This window comes from Oncorhynchus clarkii, chromosome 4 (genome assembly GCF_045791955.1).
Source record: "Oncorhynchus clarkii lewisi isolate Uvic-CL-2024 chromosome 4, UVic_Ocla_1.0, whole genome shotgun sequence".
Taxonomy (NCBI): domain Eukaryota; kingdom Metazoa; phylum Chordata; class Actinopteri; order Salmoniformes; family Salmonidae; genus Oncorhynchus; species Oncorhynchus clarkii.
The window spans coordinates 76,064,485-76,085,540 of NC_092150.1; the positions used below are offsets into that span (position 1 = coordinate 76,064,485).

The window sequence follows — 21,056 nt, forward strand, 5'->3', positions numbered from 1 at the left end:
AAAGAGGCAAAAATACTTACAAAAAAGAGAAACGATGAACAATAAATTAATTTCTCCCAAGAATTGAAAAAACAAATTGAATTCAAAATCAGGACTAGGCCTTATAGGAAACAGGGCCAGGCTACGGATATGCCTACTGTGAAATCAATATAAAGGTTTGGACACACCTACTCATTCAAGGGTTTTTCTTTATTTTTACTATTTTCTACATTGTAGATCTCAAATATAAAATATATTTTGATTTGTTTAGCACTTTTTTGGTTTCTACATGATTCCAAATGTGTTATTTCATAGTTTTGATGTATCCACTATTATTCTACAATGTAGAAAACAGTCAAAAATAAATAACGTTTAGAGCGCACACTGGCGTTCTGACCTCACAACGGCAGCAAGCACCCAAGCTAACTGGCTAATGTTGGCTAGCTTGCTAGCTACTTCCAGACACAAATGAGATAACATTTGACGAGAGCGCTCTGAAATCGGAGTAGGTAGCCAGATTGAATTTACGAATGGGCCCTAAGGGTGCCAGAGCGATGGTCAGAGTGAGGTGTTCTCTCATTTACAGTACCAGTCAAAGTTTGGACACACCTACTCATTCCAGGGTTTTTCTTAATTTTTACTATTTTCTACATTGGAGAATAAGAGTAAAGACATCAAAACTATGAAATAACACATATTGAATAATGTAGTAGCTAAAAAAGTGTTAAACAAATCAAAATATATTTTATATTTGAGATTCTTCAAAGTAGCCACCCTTTGCCGTGATGACAGCTTTACAAGGTCCAGGGCAGAACGTTGGGACAGAACAGCCCCCACTCTGACATCCGAAGCATCGGCCTCCACCACGAACTGATGGGAAGGGTCCGGATGAACCAGGATCAGAGACGTGGTGAAGCGGTGTTTAAGGTCCCGGAATGCCCGGTCCGGAACACCCGGTCCGTGGACCATGTGAACGGAACCTTGGTAGAGGCAAGGGCAGACAGGGGGATCCAGGATGGCGGTATTGCCATCAGATGGGGGGAGACCCATGACAAAGTTCAGGGAGATGTGAGATCAGGGGCGATGAGGGATGGGCAGAGGTTAGAGGAGGCCAGCCGGAGCTTGTTGAGATGTCTTGTTTCGTGCACAGATCATGCAGGTGGCGACGTCTGGAACCATGGTAGGCCACCAAAAGCGTTGCCGTGATAAAAGTTGGTGAACCCCCAGAAGTGTTGCAGCTGCACCCTGGATGAAGGCTGAGGTCAATCCACCACCACTTTCACCTTCTCGGGATACATCTTGACGCTCACAGCAGAGATGATGTAGCCCAGAAAGGGAATGGTGGAGCAATGGAACTCACATTTTTCCACCTTAACGAACAACTGGTTCTCCAGAAGGCGCTGGAGAACCTTCCGGACATGGCGGGAGCGGGAGAAGATGAGGATGTCATCAATGTAGACGAAGACGAACCGGTTCAGTATGTCATGGAGAACGTCATTCTCCAGAGACTGGAACACGGTGGGGGTGTTGGTGAGGCCAAAGGGCATGACTAGATATTTGTAGTGGCCGCATTCGTCCCCCTCTCGTATCCGCATCAGGTGGTAGGCGTTACTTAGATCCAGCTTGGAGAACACAGTGGTCCCCTGGAGTGGCTTGAAGGCTGAGGAAATGAGTGGTAGTGGATAACAGTTCTTAACCGTGATGTCATTGAGTCCCCTGTAGTCAATGCATGGGCGGAGGGTCTTGTCCTTCTTCTCCACAAAGAAGAACCCTGAGCCAGCGGGAGAGGAAGAGGGATGGATAAATCCAGTAGCTAGGGAGTCCCCAATGTGGTACTCCATCGCCTTGGTTTCAGGTCCCGGAAGTGGCCCTGGACTTGCTGAACACCTCCCGGGGGTCCTGGTACTCAACGGGAATGGCAGAGAGATTCAGAACCACCTCCTTAGGACCCAGGAAGACGTTACGGGGCAGGTTGCGCCGACTTCAGACAATGGGCGTGGCAGAACGGACTTCAGTCCAAAAAGCTCTAATCGGCCCAAGAGTCAATGAGGACCTGGAGAGATTTGGACTGGTTTCCTCATTGCAGAATTATATGAAAAGGGGTGCGAGTAAGGGAAGCAGAAAAGTTCCCCATATGACCCACCAGAGTACTTGCTCCTTCCGGTGAGCTTGGTCTTTTACCGGGCACAAGGACACAAAATGACCAAAAGTCCCATAATACAGACAGCTCCATGTGCTGATCCGGTGTTTCCATTCCGCAGGCGACAGCCCAGCCCTGCCTAGGTGCACAGGAAAGGAAGACCCAGTTACCTCTGCTGCAGAGGATACGTTTATTAGAGTTACCAGCCTCAGAAATTTCAGCCCAAATAAATGCTTCAGAGTTCAAGTAACAGACACATCTCAACATCAACTGTTCAGAGGAGATTGCATAAATCAGGACTTCATGGTCGAGTTGTTGCAAAGTAACTAAAGGACACCAATAAGAAGAAAAGACTTGCTTGCAGAGTAGTTGAACAGATGATCTCCACATGTGTGGTTCCCACCGTGAAGCATGGAGGAGGAGGTGTGATGGTGTGGGGGTGCTTTGCTGGTGACACTGTCAGTGATTTATTTAGAATTCAAGGCACACTTAACCAGCATGGCTACCACATCTTTCTGCAGCAATACTCCATCCCCTCTGGTTTGCGCTTAGTGGGACTATCATTTGTTTTTCAACAGGACAATGACCCAACACACATCCAAGGCTGTGTAAGGGCTATTTGACCAAGAAGGAGAGTGAAGGAGGGCTGCATCAGATGACCTGGCCTCCACAATCACCCGACCTCAACCCAATTGAGATGGTTTGGGATGAGTTGGACCGCAGAGTGAAGGAAAAGCATCCAACAAGTGCTCAGCAACTGCTTCAAGACTGTTGGAAAATAATTCCAGGTGTAGCTGGTTGAGAGAATTCCAAGTGTGTGCGAAGCTGTCATCACAGTAACGGGTGGCTACTTTGAAGAATCTCAAATCTCAAATATATTTATATTTTCTTTGTTACAATATGATTCCATATGTGTTATTTCATAGTTTTGATGTCTTCACTATTATTCTACAATGTAGAAAATATTCAAAATAAAGAAAAACCCTTGAATGAGTAGGTGCGTCCAAACTTTTGGCTGGTTCTGTATGTCTGGAAGTAATTAGCAAGCTAGCTAACTTTAGCCAGTTAGCTTGGGTGCTTGACTGCCCATGTGAGGTAAGAACTCTCGAATCAATCCTACTCCTCTGCCAGAGCATCCAGTGTGCTCTCTAAACGCTCCGAGAGCGAAGCGCTCAGAATTTATGAACGGACAATCTGACAAAACTCTGGATTTAAGAACGCCAAGAGCGCACTCTGAGTGCTCTTTGGCACTCCAGAGTGAATTTACAAATGAACTTGGGTGCCATTGTGATGCCATCACAGTGCGTGTTTGTTTTATTGTGAGTAGGGCCTCTTACTTTTAATCATGCAACCAATTCCTTCCTTTATTTGGGGTACGCCGTACCGGTAAAACATGAGCAATAATGAAAACAAAAGAAAACTGTAGGCTACTACACCACTATGTATTATTACTGCATGTCAGAGGCATGGAAAAGAGAGAATGGACATGAAAACCGGTGGTAAAGCCTACGCTCCAAAATATGATATGGTGGGGCCTCCCGGGTGGCGCAGTGGTCTAGGGCACTGCATCGCAGTGTTGGGTTCGAGCCCAGGCTCTGTCGCAGCCAGCCGTAAGTGTAGACCCTACAGTGAAATGCTTACTTACAAGCCCTTAACCAACAATGCCGTTTTAAGAAAAATACCTCAAAATAAAGAAGAAATAAAAGTAAGAGTCAATGTGTCAATGTGTGGGGGCACCGGTTAGTCGAGGTAATTGAGGTAATATGTACAGTTGAAGTCAAAAGTTTACATACACCTTAGCCAAATACATTTAAAGTCAGTTTTTCACCATTCCTGACATTTAATCCTAGTAAAAATTCCCTGTCTTAGGTCAGGTAGGATCACCACTTTATTTTAAGAATGTGAAATGTCAGAATAATAGTAGAGTGAATGATTTATTTCAGCTTTTATTTCTTTCATCACATTCCCAGTGGGTCAGAAGTTTACATGCACTGATGTCAAGCAAAGAGGCACTGAGTTTGTAAGGACAGAGAAATAACATCTCTATGGGTCAAGTCATAGAATTATATTTAGAATCCCTATTCATTCAATAGCATCTCTGTGGGTCTAGTCATTGTCGTGTCTTTACGAGTTACATTTTCTATTTATTGCAAGCTGTTTTTCCACAATATACAAAGCTAATTTAATAGAGACATTGGCGATTTTATCAGCGTTATCACATTGAAAATATTTGGATATGTTGTTGACATTGAACTGATTTTAAAGCCTACTAACCAGATGTGTTAAAAGTGTGTTTAATTTGTAGCATAGGCATATGAATTGGGATGCTATTATGTTCTGTTCTGCCAACTATTACATGAGAAAAAAATTGCCCCAAGGCCAAACCTCTTGCCAATCCCTGCTTTACACTATTCTAGTTTAGCGGGGATAGGCGGGGGGTTTGTCTCGCCTAGGACGGCAGAACGTACAGTTCTGCTGTGCTGCATATACATTTTTGGGGGCCAAGCACGTGCACACACAGGAGGTCCCATACTGGGAAGAAATGAGGCACGACATCTGCCCGATGGAGCGTGTCCGCGATTTAATGTCATCTGAGTCAGCTCTCCATACTCGTCCTGAGGTGCGTGCTAGCCGTCTGGTGACGACTGTGCCAGCCCCACGCACCAGGCCTCCTGTGCGCCTCCCCAGCCCTGCATGTCCTGTGCCAGCTTGGCGCTACAGATCTCCAATACGTGCTCTGAGCCCGGTGCGCTACATTCCAGCTACCCGCATCTGCCGGGCTAGGGTGAGGATCCAGCCAGGATGGATGATGCCAGCCCTTCTCTCCAGACCTCCAGTGCGTCTCCTCGGGCCAGGATATCCTGCGTCGGCTCTGCGCACTGTGTCTCCAGTGCGTCTGCACAGCCCAGTGCGTCCTGTACCTGCGCCCCGCATGTGCCGGACTAAAGTCACCATCCAGCCAGGACGGGTTGTGCAGGCCCTTAGTTCAAGACCTCCAGTGCGCCTCCACGGCCCGGTCTATCCTCTATCCCACGGAACAGGCCTCCAGCAGGTCTCCCCAGCCTGGTGAGTCCGGCGCCCGCCGCCAGAGTCTCCCGCCTGTCCGGTGCCCGCCGCCAGAGTCTCCCGCCTGTCCGGCGCCCGCCGCCAGAGTCTCCCGCCTGTCCGGCGCCTGCCGCCAGAGTCTCCCGCCTGTCCGGCGCCCGCCGCCAGAGTCTCAAGCCTGTCCGGCGCCCGCCACGAGGGTCCCCGTTTCCACGTTTCGCAATTTCCTAACATATTGTACATTTTGAAAATTCGTAACATAGAATATGAATTGTTATGCAAAACATATTATACAAGATTAATGATGGACACTTACAATTAATACATACCATACGAAAAGTAACATACCATACTAAATGGAGTGTGCCAGATTTACGTACAGAATAATAAGAAATGCTCTTAGACCAGGTTGTCCTATCTGGGATCATCGAAATATAAACTGCAGAAAGTCCATCCAACAACGTGTATGGCAGTATGTATGCAGTGTTGTTTATGCAACTTCTGTTGGTAAAACTGGAAGAATCTACATGTGATGGGACTCTAGCTGCTACCTTCTCAGAAATGCAACACATAACCCAAACATGATAGTTTTTATAGTCACCAGCAGAGAGCAGAGTAGCACAGTTATGCTTTACCCATGTGCTGGTAGCACTTCACTGTGTAAACTGGTGAGAAATTATCCTGAACATCTTCAGGATTTGTAGGTTTCTGCTTGTCTATAAATATAATTCCAACCTTGTCTAGTAATCAATTATAGGAAATCAATAAGTTCATAACCCTCAATGTAGCCTACAATATACTTATATACTCTAATGTTGACAATGGAAAAAGGCTATTTGCTAGAAAAAATAATTGATGGTCATAAAATGATGCTTAGGTAAGTGATTGAGAGGGCATCGCCATTCCATATGAGTCATGTCTGTGTATGTTTAATCCGGACAGAGAGTCTTTATCTGCAGCCTATACCACAGCAGTTGTCCCGTTTTCCTTTCTCCGATGGACATTAATCAGGATTACTCTGCACGACATGACAGGTGCAGCACCAACAACAACACACACTCACCAGATGATGTTCACCACTAGAGGGACAAATAAGATGTGAAGTGCTTTCCTGTAGTGAGATTCAATGAGAGAAGGAGGTCAATCAGAGAAGCAAGGAGCGCTCAGGTGGTCTATCAAAAATATTGCCATGGCGAAATTGACAGAAAATGTATTTTGGGAACTCTTGCAGGGGTAGAGTACTACCAGGAAATGGTTTAGTGAAGAGCTTTTAACATGATTGTGTGATTGTTTTTCTAATATCTGCGAAGTTGAGAGGAGGTTAAGAGATGAAAGTTAGTCTTTTTCCACATATATTCCGTGCATATCTGATAGCAAAGCGCAAATGGATCGTTTTGTTGAGGGAACAATGTGAAAATCATACTTTTCTAAAGGACCTTACTAATGGCGCTGCCTGGTAGAAGCATCTCAATATCTCATTACACTTGTCCTGTCTGTCAGCCAGGCGATGGGCACCACAGTCACAGTTGTAATGTTATTCAAGGGTAAATAGTTTCTATCCTTTCTGTCCTTATCTGCTCTCAGATCACAACAAAATGACCCCAGCACCATAAACCTTTAAATCTAGATCTGTTGGATAATCCGACAGCGGGCTTCCGCCAAATGTAGCCGCCTCAGTAACTATGCCTTCTGTCTGTGCTGCAGGACACTGGGAAAGGGAGAACATTTGATGCATTTGTAGTGTGTCTGTCTGTCCTCCTCTGTCTACTCAACAGGCTGAGAGAATTCTCTGACCTGTGACTTTAGAGGACAGTGGTTATGTTTGTCAGGTATAACTGTCTCCTGAGAGAGAGGCTATATGAGAGAGAGGCTATATACAAACTCTACTAAACTTATTTCAATGTATGGAATCAATTGGGAGTTTCTGGATTTTGGGTAAACTTCTCATTCAAAGAAGCTTACCACTCAAAATTGATCATATAGTGACACTTTCTGTATTTTCTAAGTTTTATGTCTTGAAAACTTGATTATTGACATGCAAAACATTTTGGGACTGTATCAACAGTGGACTAATGAAACAAATATCAAAATAGTGGTTTGGTGTTCTCATTTCCTTTAAGCATTGAGACATTCTGGAGTGTGTTTAGGTGCTCCTCAGCCAAAGATGTTTGAAGTGGTCATACTATACTGTACTCCAGTAAAATGAAGACGTTATCACTGAGGCCTTCCTGAGCATTTATTTTTCTTTAGACATGATGAATTCCCTGATAGACAGCACTTTGTAATAACCATAAGGGGGCTTGTGTAAAAATATACAGAGGAATAATGTTATGAAGAATCCATATCTAAGGTGTGCTAGGAGAATAATCAAACCAAATGTGCAGTTCACAATTTATTTACTGAATTAATTTGGACAAAACACCAAAATCTATTACATTTTACAATCAGAACATCCGAGGCAGAATTCCCACCATGCACCACTCCCCTCCAAAACAAAAACAAGAGGACTTCTAAGCATTAGCACCAAATCAGCACCAATGCAAATAAGGGCAGCTCATTCTACGAAACAAAATAAAAGCAATAGTCAGTTTTAAAAGTGACTCAAAATAGCACATTTCCGATAACATTTTCACTTGTGTTTTGACTTTTATAAAAAAAAGTAGCTTATTTTGTTTCACCCTGCTAGGCAGGCTATAGCATTCATAGGGTGCATGCCAAGGACTAGTTAATAAAAACACAAATTCAAGTAACATTGAGATACGACAAAACATGTCCACTGGTATCCATTCAGAACAGGACAGTTTTACAGGACCTACGCAGGCAGTAGAAAATGAACATGGGCTACTGCAGACCATGTTACTGTGATGGTATTTTTTAATAACTGGTGTCAAGTTCAAAATAAAATATATTAAGGGGTGACCGAAGTTGGCATGGGTGGTGGGGGCAGAGAAATACTGGCACAAAAGTTGAATTGTTTATTCTAAAAACTTTGGACAGATTTTTTCCCCATCATGTCCTGTGTCCAAACTATTGCCTTTAATATACATGAAAAAGGAATCTCTGAAAAAGAAAAACCCTGCAATTTTTTTGTATTTTTAAATATATATATATATTTATATTTATACTGTTGTTACAATTTAAATAAAATGTTAAGTTTTCCTCTCCTACAAATGAAAAGCTAAACTTAAATAGAGAAAGCGAGTCTAGAGAGGTGGAATTGATTGTTCACCTAACCTAACCTAACCTAAACAAATCAAGTGCATTATGCCATTAGTGGAGGCATAACGGGAGAGGGAGGTTACAAATGAAGGTTAAGCAGAAGATATCAAAGCAGCATTAATAATTTAATGGAATAGCTTAATACAACAAGGTGATATCAGACTTCAAACATAGCCGTATTATTAAATGACAAATTGATGGTGGTGGAAGATAGTCTTTTTTAAAGAAATGCACATGATGAGTGGGGGAGAGAAATAAGGCTACACAGAAAAAGATGATGAAGTACACACATTTCTGAAGACATAAAATAGTTTAGTCAGTATCCATATACTATGTCAATGAAAGAGCTTTATAACCTAGGTTCAAAGGTCATCTTAGGTAATGAGAGACAAACACTGAGTGACAAAACAAAAATGAGGTCATCTGTCCTGATGATTGTTGGAACAGAGGAGGTAGAAGTTGGCCCTGACCACAGGTCCAGGGTCAGATATTGTTTCATCCTCATAATGGTTAAGGTGAGGATTGAGGGTTATATGATCTGATCCTAGATCTTTGGTTAGTGGGTAACTTCTACCTGGATGTGTGAGAGCGCATAGAGGAGTGGTGTTCTTGTTCTCCTTGGCTGAGGTTTTTGTCCCTTCGTGCTTTTTGCAGCGTCACAACATGGTGTATGTCTCTACTTTTAAAAGCACCACTTAAAAAAACGAACAACAAAAGATAATGTTTGCTACATTGTTTGCATGTCCAGTGGCGGCAACCCCTCTTAACAGAAGTCCCGCCCCCAATTATGTTAATACACCAATCGCCACCTGGCTCTGCCTCGAGGTTGGTTTTCCATGAAATGGAAAGAAAAAAAGATGGATATACCTTTTCTGTGAGTGACAATGTTTCACCTGCTAAACAACTAATCTACCTTTAGGCTCTTTCAGAGCATGTCGCATTTGTTCCGCTCTGTGGCGTAGTCCTCCCTTTGTGCTCACTGTTTCCTGTCTTCTCAGCTGAAGAACTGATCCAGCTCCTCCTCCATGTTCACCTCGGGCACAGTCTGCTCCTGCTCCCCTCTCCCCTGGACCATAGCGCCACCTGCTGCCCCGGAGGATAAGAACCAGGGGTGCTCCAGGATCTCCCGGGACGTGAGGCGCTCTGCGGGCTCCCGGCGGAGGATGCTCCGGATCAGACACTTGGCCTTGGGCGTCAGGTTCTCTGGGATGCTGAAGTGGCCCCGGCGGATCTTACTGAACAGGGAGCTGGGTTCTACGTCGTGGAAGGGGTAGCGGCCCACCAGGATGGTGTAGAGCATGACGCCCAGGGACCAGACGTCGGCCGCCTTGCCTGAGTAGCTGCCGCTGGCGTTGAGGATCTCGGGGCTGACGTAGGCAGGGCAGCCATGTTTTTCTGACAGAGAGTCATCATTGCCCTCCAGGATGTAGGTGTCTTCTAGGCTCTCCAGCTTCAAAAGGCTCCTGGAGGGAGACAAGAACCAACAACAAACAAATATTAATACTCAGAATCCTCTTATTACAGGAGGGTGACTAAATACAAAAATTATATAACCGATATGTTAAATCAATGGACAATGACCCATTTTCAAAAAATCTAAAGAACATTGTGAGTATAGAAATGCTACTGCCGCATGGTTCAAGATTACAGTAAGCGGTTGCCCTCTTCTAGTGGGAGGGCATTATAAATCACTGTGATGGACATCATCCGTATGTTTTAGATCCATAGCTTTGGACTTTAAATGAAGTGGATTACATAATGCCTGGGGCTTACAGTCCAGCTAACATTTCCATTCACAGTGATAAGAGCAGTGCAGCCTGCCAGTCAGCCTATAAATAACCCAACTGATTCAATAGGCCTCTCCAGCCCAACAAAGAGCAACCATTATGGAAGACTTCAGTTCAGCGGCCTTGAGTCAGCGTGCGGTAAGAACAGTTTGAAAATGGGAATCAAAACTCAAAAGCCTTATCATCATCAGTGCCTTTTAACAGAGAACCACGAAGTCTCTTTTCAAAGCAGACCATCACAGCCATGGTTTTGTGAAAGCTGCTGATCATAATGATGGGTTGTTCAGGGACATCGTGACTGATGAGGGCTCTGGAGTGGCCCAGGGTACACAGACCCTACACACAGATGATGAGAAAGGGACAATTATGAAGCGCCGCCTAAAGTGTCTCCATCTGTGTGTGAGTGCGTGTCTGTGGAAGTGTGAGGGGCTGTTAAAGACACACACACACACACACACCTCATCCATTTTAATTGAGGAGGAGAAGAACAGAGCTGCAGCAATGGCTAATTCCTATTCAGAAAAGATATCTTTACTGTCTGTGACACGTGCACCCACAAACATGCACTGATTTTTTGCTACGGCCTGACTTTCTGTTAATTGTGGGGTTTTGTACCATCCTGTTCACTTGTTTGATTTCAGATAGTTCGGAGTATTCAATCAATGTATTGCCTCAATCAGGCCGCTAGAAACCTTTGTAAGCAGCCTGTTTGTAAATATCACTTAAAGAGCTGCATGCAACATAGAAGTCAGCAATCTCTCTAAGCAGCCATTAGGATAGTGGGGCTGACATAATTCTTAATACTGCTTACATAGCATCTCATGTTAAGTATGACCCACATAATGATGTTAAAAATGAATTAGAACACCAACGACAGTGCTTGTAGAAGGTTGGGTTCCAGATCTCTCCTGGCTGACACCGCAGTGGATTCCCAGCCAGTATGACCTATGACCTATAACCTTTCCTGGGAGGCAGTGATAGGTCAATCCAGCCACGATGACATAAGCAGGTCGCCCAGTCTGTCACCATAAACTGCTGTGGCCATATCACCTTACCGGGTAGCCTCTCTCTCTCTCTCTCCCCCTTTTCTGGCCTTCCATTCACTGAAGCTCTGGGACTTGGCTTTTGGCTAGGGTGACTCTGAATTGCCTGAAATGGCTTCCTCTCCAGTCTCCTCGTCTCCTTTCCTTCATCTACACTGATTCGAAAGAGCTTAATAGGTGAAGCAGATTCCTGGTTGCCTACCACTGCTTTCAACTTTTACAAAATGTTATAATCTCGTGCTAGCTTGTTTTCAGATCGGTGCGGATGCAGGAGAGGATATAAGGATAGGAGGAGAGGAAGAAAGTCACTTAGAATTAGATGCACCCCTAGACCCTGACTCCCCACCCCACAATTTCTCTCCTAACCCCCCTCTGCCCCCATCAATCATTCAGTGGAGGTTTTGACATCCCACCTTGGTAGGTCCTGTCATGGCAGCCATGGTCGTTAGACTGCTATTAGATAAGTGTGGCAGTCAGCTCAGCTTCCCTTTTCCATGAGCAGAGCCAGAGGGTGACACTGCCACAAATGCACAAAGATACAGGGAATTTTTCCTCTAAACTGCGCCCCCGCCCCGAGACTGCCGCGCAGCTCGCAGGGACTGCCGTGCAGAAATATCAGCCCACAGAGAGAAGCACGAGATTGAACTTCACTCAACTTTCTAGAGCAGTGGTCACGTCGATCTCCAAGCCATTCCTAGTCGATTGGCAAACATTTCTGTAAAAAACCCAACAATAAAGCCTTGGATTCCTTTTTTTTCCTTTGGGCTGTTGGCGGTAGGTGCACTTGATTCAGCTGCCCTGCGTGCTGGGTAGGTGAACTGTTGCCAATCTGAACCATTTCATGTGTCTGAAGGTACAAACTCTGCCTTCCCGGCGGGCCCAGAGAGCAAATCAAGGTCACTATAGGCTTACTGTGCACCACAGATTACTGTGTCTGCAGTAACGTAGCAGGCATAAAAGAAAACTACAGCAAAGTTGATACTGTGAGATTTCAAAACGTTTAAAACCATGACTAGAGAGAGACTGTCAACGAATACAGCAAAGAGCTGCTGTTTTTAGGAGTGAGTTCATGTTTAAGTTCTTACTCAGCACTGTCAACACTTTGTATTCAACACTTTTAAAAACCATAAATGCGCGTTCTTCCTATTTCCACTCAGCGCTACAACAAGCACTGCAGCAGTAATGAATGAGTAGGAAAGTGTATCTATAGGCTTGCAATGTTATTATTAGAAGCTTGGGTCTTTTTTAATATTGAGGAATATTTCACTTTTCCCATAGTGAATTTGTGCATGAGGCAGAAATAATGCGGTGCAACTCAAGTTTTGCCATCAGCTGGAAGACAGTGTCCCTTTTTGGTCAGTGTCAGTGGAGGAAAGGGACAGTGGAGGGATGTTGAGAGGCGGACCGCTGAAACTGACCATCAGATGTATGCCCTATCAACCCAGTAAAATAAAAATGAAAAGTGAATTATTTCAATGTATGCTCACTCAGCCGTGCCTCACAAGTAGTACAACAACAGCCGTGCCTCACAAGTAGTACAACAACAGCCGTGCCTCACAAGTAGTACAACAACAGCCGTGCCTCACAAGTAGTACAACAACAGCCATGCCTCACAAGTAGTACAACAACAGCCGTGCCTCACAAGTAGTACAACAACAGCCGTGCCTCACAAGTAGTACAACAACAGCCGTGCCTCACAAGTAGTACAACAACAGCCGTGCCTCACAAGTAGTACAACAACAGCCGTGTCTCACAAGTAGTATAACAACAGCCATGCCTCACAAGTAGTACAACAACAGCCGTGCCTCACAAGTAGTACAACAACAGCCGTGCCTCACAAGTAGTACAACAACAGCCGTGCCTCACAAGTAGTACAACAACAGCCGTGCCTCACAAGTAGTACAACAACAGCCATGCCTCACAAGTAGTACAACAACAGCCGTGCCTCACAAGTAGTACAACAACAGCCGTGCCTCACAAGTAGTACAACAACAGCCGTGCCTCACAAGTAGTACAACAACAGCCGTGCCTCACAAGTAGTACAACAACAGCCGTGTCTCACAAGTAGTATAACAACAGCCATGCCTCACAAGTAGTACAACAACAGCCGTGCCTCACAAGTAGTACAACAACAGCCGTGCCTCACAAGTAGTACAACAACAGCCGTACCTCACAAGTAGTATAACAACAGCCATGCCTCACAAGTAGTACAACAACAGCCGTGCCTCACAAGTAGTACAACAACAGCCGTGTCTCACAAGTAGTATAACAACAGCCGTGCCTCACAAGTAGTACAACAACAGCCGTGCCTCACAAGTAGTACAACAACAGCCGTGCCTCACAAGTAGTACAACAACAGCCGTGCCTCACAAGTAGTACAACAACAGCCGTACCTCACAAGTAGTACAACAACAGCCGTGGCTCACAAGTAGTACAACAACAGCCGTGCCTCACAAGTAGTACAACAACAGCCGTGCCTCACAAGTAGTACAACAACAGCCGTGCCTCACAAGTAGTACAACAACAGCCGTGCCTCACAAGTAGTACAACAACAGCCGTGCCTCACAAGTAGTACAACAACAGCCGTGCCTCACAAGTAGTACAACAACAGATCTATTAATGGTGTGATCATAAAGCCTACCTCAAAAAATGGTATATAATTTAAAACAAATGGCCCGAACAACAATGCATTGGCAGGGCAATTCAAGGAAAGCCAGTATGCGGTGATAATATATTGGGCCTATAGCTTACTGAACAAACATTACTACAGTACTACAGTACTGTTTTTAATTGGTCAATGTTGCACAGGCGTAGTTTAAAAAAAAAGTAATGTTAAAAACAAATCTGAGCGGAAGATCTCGGCTTGCATTTTGACTCAGAAAAGGTTGGTGACCGCTGTTCTAGAGTTTTCCTTAACACTATTAACGTTCCCTTTACTGTGGCAATTGTGATCGAATCAACACAATATTAGCCACTTTCAATGCATAATACTGAAACAAAACTAACTATGCAAGATAATTTGTTGTAGACAAAACACATCGGAGTAGGATTTTATTGTATTGACATGCATTATTCAGCCCGTACTCTACACAAACTGTAGCGACATAACCAATCAGAGCTGCAGTAGGCCTATAATCAAACAGACCATAGCAATATATGGATCTATATTTACAGCATGAGTGGTCGTGAGTGGATGCGCTTGTTTTGAGATCAAAGTGAGAGCTGCATGTAGACACGTGTGAATATTTAGTTAATATCCTTTGCTAGTTAGTGAGTTATTAGCCCAGATATATAATTTGTAGTCAGCAATAGGGGATTGATTGCTTCCTACAAGAGCACAAAACGTGTACATTTCTTTGAAAAGTGAGTTTTGTCTTAATGGGGCAGTGTTGTATTTTGAGACAGGCTTGAATAAGCGTGTAGCCAATAGGCAGAAGAAAGCATCATTTGTCTTATTCTCTGTAATAATGGTATGAGAATAATAATGCAGTATTTTGTAAAGTGGTTTCTTGCATCAAACAACACACCAACATGTTCAGTCACCTTCTTGTTTGATAAACAAGTGGATAAACAGGTTAATGTCAAGCCCTGCATGTTTTTTTCTAAAGTCCCATGGAATGTAGGCCTACATTGAACACCACACATTGGCTGCTACTGTAGACTGAATGATAGAACAGATATTTCCTTGATACAATGTTATGAGATGCATTTTCTTTGCTCAGCGCTGGAGAAAAAAATTGAGGGAACTTTGGATACAGGGTATCTATCTACACCACTGCCAGGTTGGACTTCTGCCATAGGAGCAGAATGAGGTCCTGCATAGATCTAGGATCAGCTTGCCCTTTACCAAATGTAACCTTAACCATTGGAGGAGAGCACACCAAGCTGACCTTAGGTCATTGTGTGTCTAGGCTGGGGCATTGAGATAGAGAGCATCCAGTCAGTGCCAGGCTGAATGAGGTGGCGAACAGGCTCAGATCTCCCCAGTAACAGCAAATGGTTGCTTTGACAGGGTCAGTTAAAAAAGCAGCATCAGAATATGTTTTAATCAGTGTTCTCCTGAAACATTATAGTGATAAATGTGGAACACACAGAAATGTTGGTCTGATTAATTGGCTTCTATCTCTGCAGCAAAATAGGTTATAAAACCTATATTGATTCTGTTTGCGCCTAATAGGCTGCAATATCAACAGTCCACCACCAGGGGTCTGTATATACTAAACCCTGTTCGAGCTGATGTCTGGAGCACTGATTCATTACTCTGTGTCACAGCCTTACATGGTAAATCCCACCCTAATTGAACATCTGTCAGACAAATCTAATCCTGGCATCTCTGCTGTCACTGTCCACCAGTTTAACAGCAGTTCGGCTGGCTGGCATGGGCCCTGAACTGTATCCAGCAGTCTCCCTGGTTGTCCCCAAGTCACATTCGTGTGTGTGTACTCCTAGTTATATTGGGTACCTTCAATATGGTAACCTCTGATATAAATATAAACTACTCAACTCCATAACTATGTTACAACAATATCTTACTGTAGTAATTACAGTGTTACTACACAGTGTAACTTCATGTAAAGAGTTACTGTAGGGTTATGTACACTCATATCTATTTACAAAGAGCATAAGGTGAGAGACTCATTCCTTTCTTCCCCTCCCATCCATCACCCCTCCTCACACTGTCCGCTTCCTCACCTGTCCTCGTTCCTGAAGACAAACTTCCTCAGCTTGAGGTCCCGGAGAACCACGCCGTTGTCATGGCAATGTGCCACTGCTGAGGCTATCTGACGGAAGAGTCTGGCGGCCTCGTCCTCACGCAGCTTCTTGCAGGTACGGACGAAGGAGTGCATGTCTCCGTGGCTCCTCTCGAAGAAGACGTAGGCCCGCTTCTCCCCCAGCAGGACCTCCACCACCTGGTTGATGTGCTCATGTCTGCCCAGGGAGAAGTAGGCCGCCAGGGACTCCTGGTAAATGCCGATCTCAAACACCTGGAGAGGCGGCGGGAGAGAGAGAGGGAGGGGGTGGGTAGAAAGGGAGGGAGAGAGTTTAGTATCCAATGGAGATGATAGTCATTGTTCAGCACATTGTGTAGACTAGAACGGATGTGATTGTCTATCATCGTGTAGAATAGGGAATGGTGTAAGCTCTATAATTCACCAAGTTCTGAACGCTTCACCTTACTGAACATGCCTACACCCCCCAGGGCTCCAGAACCTTTAGACCAATGTTAATTCCATGGGCTGCAACATTTAGAATGCTGCTGCAGATAGAAAGGTAAAACCATAGAGCTACATGGTGACCATTCCATATTCTGCATGCATACTTTTCTATCTGAATGTGAAGATTCTGTAACTTCGCCGCCATTGCCCAAGTAAATAAACAGTTAGAGAGCAGCAGGCTCTGTCTCACCCTGCATTGTGTGTGTGCATGTGCTTCTCAAGGTCTACAATTGTAGCTGGGGTTTACTAATACACATTGGTAGTAAACTGTCAATTCTGAGATCACAAATGTATCTCTTTGATGTTGCTCGGTAGTAAAAATGAAAGGCATATATACACTACTGGTCAAAAGTTATAGAACACCTACTCATTCAAGGGTTTTTCTTTATCAGTGGAGGCTGCTGAGGGGAGGACGGCTCATAATAATGGCTGGAATGGAGTAAATGGAATGACATCAAACACAAGGAAACCATGTGTTTGATACCATTCCACTGATTCCGCTCAGTGGAATGCTGTCAGCCATGAACCCGTCCTCCCCAATTAAGGTGACACCAACCTCCTGTGCTACATATATATATATATATATATATATATATATATATATATATATATAGTTTGCTTTGCAGTGCCAAAGACCATAGTCCTAGCCTACTCCTATCACTGTGACAAAGTTTAGGGTCATACTCTAGGACTGTGTTCCTGTGGGGCATGTGTGCTTTTAACCTAACATTTCTGTTAATCAGGCCAGGTTCATAACATTTAATGTACCGAATGGTACATGTATCCAATGCTCCAATAATCAAACTGTACAGTTAAGTTAATACTGTACCATACAGGGGTGGGAACAAAGGCCAAAAGGTTGACCTATGCACTTGAAAAACCATCTGCCTACTGCATCTTTCAAACCCTTGGTGATGTGTGTGCTACTGTATATAAGAAAAACAACAATGCAGAGTTTGAGATTTAACTACAATGAAATGTATTATATTCATATTGCACTAGAAACACTTAAACAAGATTCTACATAACATCCATTTACAGTAGGAAGTAGTGTGTTATTCTGGTAGTGAATTAAGCAGAGTACATCAGAATGAGGAAAACCTTTAAAAAACATTTTTTTTACGAGGAACAAAGGCGTTGGTAGTGCTATTATGTACTATGAGTTTGGGAGAGTATGGAGCGTGCATGGTGCGTGATTACTCACTCCTTTGTCAACGTTAAATCATCCCGACCCATACAACTCTCGAGACACGCGCAAGCTGAGCTGCCTGCTTTGCACTCCATTAACTTTTTCCATTACTCTTTCAGTCGTATCCATTTCCAATTCATGCATAAAATATCAGGAGACAAAGTTCGCAGCAACACCGGGTACTTCCATGGGCTAGTATACAGTGCATTATTTATTTCCTGTTGGAGATTATGTGCGTAATTTGCATTCAATAACGAACTAGAACGCCTACAGCTATAAACGTGTAACTACTGTAGGCCTATATTTATGGCTCTATCCATACTGAATAAAAATATAAACGCAACATGCAACAATTTCATTTTTTTTTGTGAGTTACAGTTCATATAAGGAAATCAGTCAATTGAAATAAATAAATAATGCCCGTATCTATGGATTTCACATGATTGACCAGGGTTGCAGCCATGGGTGGGCATAGACCAACTGGGGAGCCAGGTCCAGCCAATCAAATGAGTTCTTCCCGACAAAAAGGGTTTTATTACAGACAGCAATACAACTCAGCACCCCCCCCCCCCCCCCCCACACACTTTTTGTGCATATGGAACATTTATGGGAATTTTTATTTCAACTCATGAAGCATGGGACCAACACTTTACACGTTGCGTTTATATTTTTGTTCAGTGTAGATGGCTGTTTTGTGAGCAAGGTCATGTTTATCATAGTGCTACAGTTCTATTCTAGCTATATTAAACCTGTGTGTGGGACTGGTAGATTGACCAAATATGGTGTTGTATGGTTAGGCTCCAGCGTTATCTGCTCGAGATGAATGGAATGTTCATGATGTAACGTTCGCGACAATGTATCTGCTGCATTCTCTCTATGACTAATGCGCCCGTCAATCAACTCAATGGCCTATAAAAACACTTAGAGGACCCACCTTACATACGAGCTCTTCCCCGGTGTGCAGGTGGGCGGCCCTGAAAACGTGATCCCCCTCCAAGGGCTCGAGGAGTAGGTAGTTACCGATGCAGGAGATACAGTGGGAGGAATCTGGTGTTTCGGGGGGGCTAGGGGATCCTAGGTTAGGGCTGAAACTCTGGCTGGATTCTGTAGTCCTCAAACAAGATAGGCCTAACTCCTCAAAATCGGTCGTTTTGTGCCGTGATCTCCCATAACGCGAGATGTTGATGGGATTAGATATTTGTATGTTCATCAGGATTCCCTAATACTGCCAAACTATCCGGTTGTCTTCTCTTTGACGGCACTTTGGGTTGTAAACTTGAGTAAATAGATTGGTTGTAGTGGTCCTGTACTTTGTTGCTGCCCTTTAAAAAATATAAAGCTAGATTATATGTTGTGCTACCCTTGCAAGTGCACCTATTACAATGTAATAAGTTGGTTATGTCAAACTCTTATCTGTAGGCGAGGCTACTATTGGAGGGCTCATATGTAATACATGTAATGAAATAAGCAATTCTCAGAGAATGTTTGCAATATATTTCCTTTATCTACCCAGCTATGGGACTAAAACAAAAGAATTGTTCACTGCACCGTGACGCACGGCAGCCCTTTGCACAAAAGATAGTGCTGAATTTGAGCATAAACGCTTTACCAGAGTGCGAGAGACAGCAATGCCGATTTGCAACAAAGGAAACACTCAAATCCTACCGATTGCAGTTTTGTAATGATGATTGCACTACTAGATTAAATATAAGCACACAAATAGCCCGCTAGACTTGCGAGTCATTGAATTACATCACACGTTTCCGAAAATACCTTGCAGACAGAGAAGATACAAAGTAACCGCGGTTAAAAACGCACCGAGGTTGCAAACTACCGTAGGCCTATATTTAAATCAACATTAATTCTTGATAGCAAAAGCAATGCTATTGCTTTATAGCTACCAGGTCAGTGTCATACGGTCCTTGTTCGTTTAACACATAATGTCCATGCAGCGAGCTTCGGGGATTGCCATCGACCAAATATGGAGAGAGAAAACCATCCAGAATTCAAAGACCTTTGTAGTGTTCGGAAGTGGATGTCCTTTGCGACGAATTCGTTTTTGAATCCAAAGGAACTTTTGCCGGCTGTTTCAGCTGCTGGAAGTAAAGGATGGCCGACTTTCCAAGGCCTTTCCCTTGATTCAGCAAGACATCCTCTCCGGCGGTGGTGTGTACTTACGTGGCTGCGAAAAATCTAGCTAGTCCATTCAGTGCGAGGTCAGCCGCTTAACACACACCTTTCCTCAGCGCAGGAGCCGACTGCCTGGCGGATAGGCTTCCACACTCACACACACATTCGCTTACACACATACGCATAGGCTACACACAGACCTGCCCCCGACCCGCCTCCCTTACGTCACATACACACACATACAGAGAGGAACCCCATTGGTTTGCCTGCCGATGCCTAACACAATTACCGTTTACTCTACAGTAATATAGCAGTCATGTGAGCTGCATGTACACTACATGGATCTAATGTTAATTGGCTTTGATGTTAATTGGTGGGGTGGTGAACATACATTTCCCTATAGAAATGCCATTCATGTAAATATTTGGAAACATTTTCTAACCAGCGGGGTAGGCTACTGAATACCACCGTGGCTGCCTATTGCAGGATTTGAGATATTGGCTGATCTGCCAGGTAATGCATTACATTCAGTCATTTGTATTTATTATGGATTCCTATTAGCTCCTGCCTTGGCAGCAGCTACTCTTCCTGGGGTTTATTATGGATTCCTATTAGCTCCTGCCTTGGCAGCAGCTACTCTTCCTGGGGTTTATTATGGATTCCTATTAGCTCCTGCCTTGGCAGCAGCTACTCTTCCTGGGGTTTATTATGGATTCCTATTAGCTCCTGCCTTGGCAGCAGCTACTCTTCCTGGGGTCTGGCAAAATTAAGGCAATTATACAAATATACAAATATTACAATCCATTTATTACAGAATTCACAACACACTACGTGTGTGCCCTCAGGCCCATACTCCACTACCACAGATCTACAATGCAAAATCCATGTTTATGTGTGTATAGTTATCATGTGTGTGTATGCATGTGTCTGTGCCTATGTTTGTGTTACTTCACAGGCCCCGCTGTTCCATAAGGTGTATTTGTACCTGCTTTTTAAATCTGATTCTACTGCTTGCATCAGTTACCTGATGTGGAATAGAGTTCCATGTAGTCATTGCTCTATGTAGTACTGTGCACCTCCCATAGTCTGTTCTGGACTTGGGGACTGTGAAGAGACCTCTGGTGGCATGTCTTGTGGGGTATGCATGGGTGTCAGAGCTGTGTGCTAGTATTTTAAACAGACAGCTTGGTACCTTCAGCTTGTCAACACCTCTTACAAAAACAAGTAATGAGGAAGTCAATCTCTCTTCCACTTTGAGCCATGAGAGATTGACATGCATGTCATTAATGTTAGTTCTCTGTGTTAAGG

At 44.0% G+C, this 21,056-nt stretch overlaps 1 protein-coding gene across 1 annotated transcript; it reads right to left on the minus strand.

Moving 5' to 3' along the window:
- Positions 1-8,489: 8,489 nt before the first annotated feature.
- LOC139407290 (tribbles homolog 2-like) lies at positions 8,490-19,914 on the minus strand. The gene is made up of 3 exons (XM_071150936.1): positions 18,553-19,914; positions 15,906-16,198; positions 8,490-9,846 (listed from the first exon to the last, which is right to left on the minus strand). The coding sequence occupies exons 1-3, from the start codon at positions 18,826-18,828 to the stop codon at positions 9,378-9,380; spliced, it is 1,038 nt and encodes a 345-aa protein (XP_071007037.1). The 5' UTR covers positions 18,829-19,914; the 3' UTR covers positions 8,490-9,377.
- Between the last annotated feature and the right edge of the window lie 1,142 nt (positions 19,915-21,056).

Bases quoted from the DNA above. Each gene is read 5' to 3' on its own strand.
- LOC139407290 (XM_071150936.1), bottom strand. From the start codon at position 18,828: ATGAACATACAAATATCTAATCCCATCAACATCTCGCGTTATGGGAGA. The intron at 16,199-18,552 runs GTGGGTCCTCTA...CCGCCTCTCCAG, and splicing joins GGGAAGAGCTCGTATGTAAG to GTGTTTGAGATCGGCATTTA. The intron at 9,847-15,905 runs GTGAGGAAGCGG...GTCTCCCTCCAG, and splicing joins GTCTTCAGGAACGAGGACAG to GAGCCTTTTGAAGCTGGAGA.